General features: G+C 45.3%; 1 protein-coding gene and 1 long non-coding RNA gene across 2 annotated transcripts in view; one reads left to right on the top strand and one right to left on the bottom strand.

Annotated features, from left to right (window-relative positions):
• Positions 1-4,236: 4,236 nt before the first annotated feature.
• On the top strand, positions 4,237-4,809 carry LOC109510037 (uncharacterized). Its single transcript, XR_002167044.1, has 2 exons — positions 4,237-4,436; positions 4,633-4,809. It is a non-coding gene; the product is annotated as an uncharacterized LOC109510037 (long non-coding RNA).
• The window catches only part of perp (p53 apoptosis effector related to pmp22), a 6,011-nt gene continuing 4,288 nt past the window's right edge, over positions 4,700-6,422 (bottom strand). Inside the window, exon 3 of the mRNA XM_019860008.1 lies at positions 4,700-5,465. Coding sequence (XP_019715567.1) covers positions 5,254-5,465 — 212 coding nt within the window. The 3' untranslated portion in view covers positions 4,700-5,253. The remainder of the gene's footprint in view (positions 5,466-6,422) is intronic.

Below are 6,422 nucleotides of genomic sequence, written 5' to 3' on the forward strand. Positions count from 1 at the left end.
CAAGTCTCCCCACCCCTCCCCTCCCCTCCCCTCCCTCACCCCTGGGGGCTGTTACCCCTGGGCGCCGCCAGGGGGGGCTCCGGGGCGCAGCCGTCTTGATTGTGCAAAGATAACTACGCGAAATAACGACAACAATAATGCAAATAATCATTTGTGGAATTTTATGATCCTATTTTTCAGTTTTTAAGAGTTTTATGTCATCCTCTTTATCGGTTCTTATTGTTTCCACGCAGTTTTTGAATATTATAGTTTCTTTTTTCACTTTCATTTTTTTCAAACAGCATAGAAGTGCGCGCGCGCGCGCGCGTGTGTGTGTGTGTGTGCGTGTGTGTGTGTGTGTGTATTTAGATAGATAGAATATTAGTTATTCAACTCTACAAAGAAGGAAAAATTCATGTATTGTGCAAAAAAACGAAATGACTAAAAATATGAAAGCTAAATAGCAGTAACAATAAACAGAAACAAAATCAAACAGAAGGCAACAAAGACTTGTAAAATAAGATACAAATAACAACACTAAATAAAGGAATAACAGCTCTGGAATTGGTGTAAAAAGTTGAGAAGTGTCAATTTCATGCTCTGATGGCGTGCCCAAGAGTGACTTTTTGACCCACTTCTATTGTTTCACGAGAGGCCCAAAAGCATTTGGGCGTTTTCCTCAGTCCTGCTATGAGGTGTCAGGGACAAACAGTGTGTTAGTGTGTGTGTGTGGGGGGGGGGGACGTTCGGGACAACTCTTAACTGGAAAGCACCTTCAAAGGTGCATCGAAACCAACCCCTACTAGAATTAAACACACCATGCAAAACTTGACTTGACACAATTTCATCATCATCATCTTCCATACCTGACATCTGGCACCTCAAGTAGCACAAGTAGAAAATGCTGCCAGAAGTTCAGCACTTTTCACTGGATGCAAAAGCTCAAAAATAAGAAATGGCGGTCTATAACCTGTGCTCATGCGTTGTGCAGCCAAATTTAGAGTGCTCCGAACAGAGACAGGACGAGACACTTTGTTTTGTTTGATAAACAATCATTAATTGTTTTGGTTGTAAAGTGTCCTTGAGTGCTTTGAAAGGCGCTTATAAATAAAATGTATTATTATTTTTATTATTATTATAATTACATGGCTGACAAGGTCCATTAAAATGAGCATCAGATTCAGAATGACAGTTGAGTGCAGCACATGCTCTTGGCCAGTAGATGGCGTAGTGTGACTTCCTTAATACAGGACTCGTCATTCCTGTTTTGCTGTACGGAAATTCAACCATTGTCGCTTCCGTGATGATCTCAACGTAAAAGTTATGGAAGTGAACCCACCCTCAATCGATGAAAATCCGCGATGCAAGGGAACCTATATCATAAGGCATGAATTTCCTCAACACATTGGAAACCTAAGTGAACGTGAGAGCTGATTCGCTTTTCAACGTTGATGTGAAGTTGTTGTAGTCGCAGGAAGTCGACTTCAGGCTTGGGAGTGAGGGGGGGTTGAATAAATAAAATGTATTATTATTTTTATTATTATTATAATTACATGGCTGACAAGGTCCATTAAAATGAGCATCAGATTCAGAATGACAGTTGAGTGCAGCACATGCTCTTGGCCAGTAGATGGCGTAGTGTGACTTCCTTAATACAGGACTCGTCATTCCTGTTTTGCTGTACGGAAATTCAACCATTGTCGCTTCCGTGATGATCTCAACGTAAAAGTTATGGAAGTGAACCCACCCTCAATCGATGAAAATCCGCGATGCAAGGGAACCTATATCATAAGGCATGAATTTCCTCAACACATTGGAAACCTAAGTGAACGTGAGAGCTGATTCGCTTTTCAACGTTGATGTGAAGTTGTTGTAGTCGCAGGAAGTCGACTTCAGGCTTGGGAGTGAGGGGGGGTTGAGCGAAGGAGGCCATCAGGAAAAGTTGCCACCCTCCGCAACTTCCGGTTTTGTGTCTTTAGTTTCACTTCAACATCGACTCTACCGAAAAACACCTTCTCCCAGCCGCCCGCCTGCCATTATTTCACACCGGAGTCATACCGCCATGAAGCTGTCACTCAGTACACACAGACACTCACTCAAACGCTGGGCTTGGGGCAAGTCAGATTCCTCACGGAGGCCCTTCCCAGGGTGGGGCCCGGTGGCTGTGAGTCACTGGCTGCTTATCACTGCGGTTGTGTGCGTTGAGAAGGCGAGGACAAAGTTCAGCAACCTGTTTGCACACAGCCCACTTTGACTGCAGGTCGGAGTGTGGGCTTTAGCGTTTGTTTAGCTGAGCATTCCTGTCACTTGTTTTTCTCAAGCTTCCCATTTGTGCCCATCCATCGCGTCACACTGAAATACCATCCCTGTCACTTGTTTAGCATCAAGCGTGGCACGACTGTCAGTTGTTTACCATTTTGGTTAACATTGATTACCAGTTGTTTAGGGTTAAGCTTCACATTGCTGCCTTTTTTTTTCCCCTTTAGCTTTAAGGTTAGCGGCCCCGTTCTCGGTTCAGCGCTTTGCTTCACAGTACTGTGACTGTGACTGTCTGACTGTCTGACTTTGAGCATTTAGCTCGGCATTTCCGGCAGTTGTTTAGCTTGAAGGTTAATGTTCCTGCCTGTTGTTTATCATTTCTGTCAGTTCAGCTGATTCGCACTTGGCCTGGCGTTCCTCTCAGAGGCTCCTTAGCTTCACAAAAAACGTCAACATGACAAAGGTCTGGGATTTCAGCAGATCGTTCAACAAAATCTCCTCTGGAGCTTAGACGTTTTTTTCTCATCTCAAACATTTTTGAATCATTATTTTTACAGACAGTTTTATGGCATCAACTGTTGCATTAAAAAAATTTACATATATATAAATACTAACTGTATTCAGCTCATCGGGTGATTAAAAAAAAATCATCCCATTTCTTCATAATTCTCACCGTCTCAATCTGCTTACTTTGAGGTCTTTCCCCTTCAAATTTATTTGAACTCAAAATTGTTCCGAAGTCTGTTTTTGTTTTTAATTGGCTGCAGAGTACAAAGCGTTTTTGTAACAGCATTGACAGCATGCACAAATAAAGGAGCACGATTTTAAATACAACCTAAGTATTATGAATAAAGAATATATTGCTCCGATAGTCCACATTGTGTTTTGGGTTCTGTTATGGAACGAACAGATCGAGGTTGCTTTCTTTACCGCGAATACGCCATGCGGCAGCTTTACAGATGCCATCCCTGCTGTGTTGGCGACGTGCAACGTGGCGTCTCAAGTGGCACACGCCACCTGTCGCCATCTATTTGAGGTGTGGTGTTTTACCCACTGGAGAAACAAGTTGATTTAGTCAAAACAAAGAGTTTATTGCATAAAAATACAAACTACAAAAAAAAGAGACTCGCTTCACACTAACTACAGCAGAAGAACAATGAGGGGCAACTAGTTAATGACAGCACCCGTGACACACCCACAGGAAAGACTGAAAGAGTATTAAAACAGTAGTAGGACAACTCACACACGCAACCTGCCATGATCAATTCTTATTTTCAAATATTGATCAGACTTTTGGTTTAGCCTGTCAGTAATGCCATGTCAGCTGTTTTCTTTTTTTTTTGACATGACTTTCTGACTAGAATATGCTCTTTTTGTTGTTAATTCACACAATACATCAAACAAGGAGGTCTTGTACAGTATTTTGATGCAAAAATCGGACATTTGAGTAGGTAAGGCACATCAGACCAAGAGTTTGGGTGTTTTTCACGCTGAATAATGCTACTTCCCTCCTTTACTAAAACCCAAACACACCGGTTTAGAAAAAAAAAACTCAGAACATTTGGAGTACATACTGCTCCCTTTAAACCAACAACAAATCCCCCTTAAAGTTAATGTCACAATCAAGGCAGCTTACACACACTCTGATATCTTTTTCAAATGCTAATTTCTCTAAAAGATGAAATATCACAAAATACGTTCGAGTTTAGCGCAGTTAAATCACTTGGCGCCTAATGCGAAGCGAAGTTAATCCCCCCTCAAGCCTCTTGACGAGAAATAATACAAAATGAAGAGCGTGCAGGCAAAAAAAAAAATTTCTTTTAAATGAAGAACTGAGCACTAGAAATGCCAAGAAGAAAGGTGCAAGGATGACATTGAACCACATTTTATAGCATTGTGGAAAGGTACACTGGAACCGAGCCATTCACAATTCCGATGTGTGAAATTCCCGTGCACCGTCAGGCTGGGGACACCTTTTTTCGATCCACGCCCCCCAAAAAAAAAAAGCTAGCGGTAATTGAACAACAAATGATGAGCATTGCTGATGGTGTTTGTTGTTCGAATTGCGTGGTGGGCTGGATCAACCGCTCCGGAACAAACTCTTCAGATCATTCACTCCAGATCAATCGCTCTGGAATGAATGCTCGGGATCATTGGCTCCAGAACAATTGCCTCGGGAACAAGCGCTCCGGATCAAAGTGTTCGTTTCAATCTCCCAATTTGAAAAGAGCTTTTTGGATCCCATCTGTTGGTTCAAATTGCACGGCAAGCTGGACCAATCGCTCCGGCTTACCTGGCTCCAGATCTAACGCTGCAGCTAAATCGCTGCGTATTATTTGCATCAAAACAATCACTCGGGAACAAATCCAGCGGATCAATTTGCCCAGGATCAAGTGCCCCAATCAATCGGCAAATTGAAGCCATGAGCATTTTTTTTCTTTTTCTTTTTGAATCTATCCCATTTGTTGTTGGGCTTCCACTGTGGCCTGGACCGATTGAATCAAATGCTTCAGAATACAATCCTCAAAATCGTATGCTTCCCAATGGTTCCGGATCACTCGCTCCCAAACAGCGGGGCCAGAACGATTGCTCCCGATCGATGGCTTGGGATCATCTGCTCCGGAAGAATTTCTGTGGCCCAGATCATTCGCTCCCGAAGCAATGCTCTGGATTGTTGGAGAGTTCTGGATCAATTACACAGGGCAAAAACCCTTCAGAACAACCCCCGAATTGAAAGCGGAAGCATTTTGGATCCCGGTTGCAGAGTGGGCCGGAGCGGTCGCTCGGGATCAAATCAAAGAGTCCAAATCATCGAGTCCAGATTAAAAATCCATTCCGATTGATGCGCAGGCACTTGGGTGATGTTTCGTACGGAGAAGCTCTCGGGGACAAAACGGTCGCTACTGCCGACGCCGATGCCACCCGCATCTTGAATTGGGGTGAAAGTACAAAAAGACACGCTTCTGGTGGTTGGGGAGGGCAGGGCCTGGGGGGTGATGGGGGGTGAGGGGGGCTTTAGGCGGACGTGTAGAGGTACTTGGTCTTCGCCAGGCCGGTGAGCTCGTCCTCGTAGCGCGGCAGGCAGCAGAAGAGCACGGCGCAGCCGATGCACAGCAGGGTGGCGCCCCAGCCGAAGCCGTACGCCCACGTGTAGTAGTAGTGGCCCTCGAAGATCTGCTCGTTGAACTTGACCGGGTAGATGATCAGGGCGATCACCTGCAGCACCACTGCACAGCCAAATTCAACATTTATTCAAACGCGCATCGCTTTGCCAGGACCTCGATTGTGCCGCCAGGCCTTGACTTTGTCACGCGAGAGACCGAAAGCGCGGCCCATCGCGATGACAATTCGTTGGCCCGCGGCAGATGACGGCGCGGCTGACAAGACTGTGAGGAAAATACTTTCACGCCAAAGCGAGACACTCTTGGACCGGAATACTCCTCATCAGCAACTTGGCGCTGAGTCACAACGAAGCAATCATATTTGTACTCATGGGCCGCCTGTTGCGACCTTCTTGAGAAAAAGGCGTCGACACCCATCAGGGATGAGTTTCGACACGAGGGGAGAAAAAAAAAGCACCTAATTAGCATTTGAGGAAGTCAGGAGTTCCAAAGCGGCAGGAGGGAACTGTACAGGATTGTTTTTCAGGGCGTTCCTTTCCACGACAGACGCGTGAGTCACTTCTGATTTTATGAGGCGGACAATAAGCAGAGCAGCGGCGTCATCGGGCGACATCGTGAGCGGTAATATCAAGCCGCCGCTTCCCATCACAAACGATCGCCAACGCAAAACGGGCGACGAGCTCCACTCCACGGATGCACAGAGTCCCGTCACTTCAATAAAAGTCGGCATTTTTGTGTCCTTTGGAAGAAGGTCACGTCACCGCCGGGTGCCATTCTGGCTCCTCCTCCAAAAGTTTTATGCTCGGCAATGTGAACTTTAAGATTGGAATGCGTGTTTCTTTTTTACTTTGACTCCGCACTTGTCAGCATCGTCCTCCGAAGAAGACAAACGACTGGTGCTGCATTAAAAAGAAAAGATTGAGCTTCCACATGACGACATGACGCTTGTCTGTTTCATGAAACAAAGACAAGCCATGGGTGTTGCACTTCCCCATGAAGGAAAGACTGAAGGCTATCTGCCCCCCCCCCCCCCCAGTCCTCCTCTCTATCATCCTTTTTTTC

The sequence above is a fragment of the Hippocampus comes genome, unplaced genomic scaffold, assembly GCF_001891065.2.
Source record: "Hippocampus comes isolate QL1 unplaced genomic scaffold, H_comes_QL1_v1.1 scaffold39, whole genome shotgun sequence".
Classification (NCBI taxonomy): domain Eukaryota; kingdom Metazoa; phylum Chordata; class Actinopteri; order Syngnathiformes; family Syngnathidae; genus Hippocampus; species Hippocampus comes.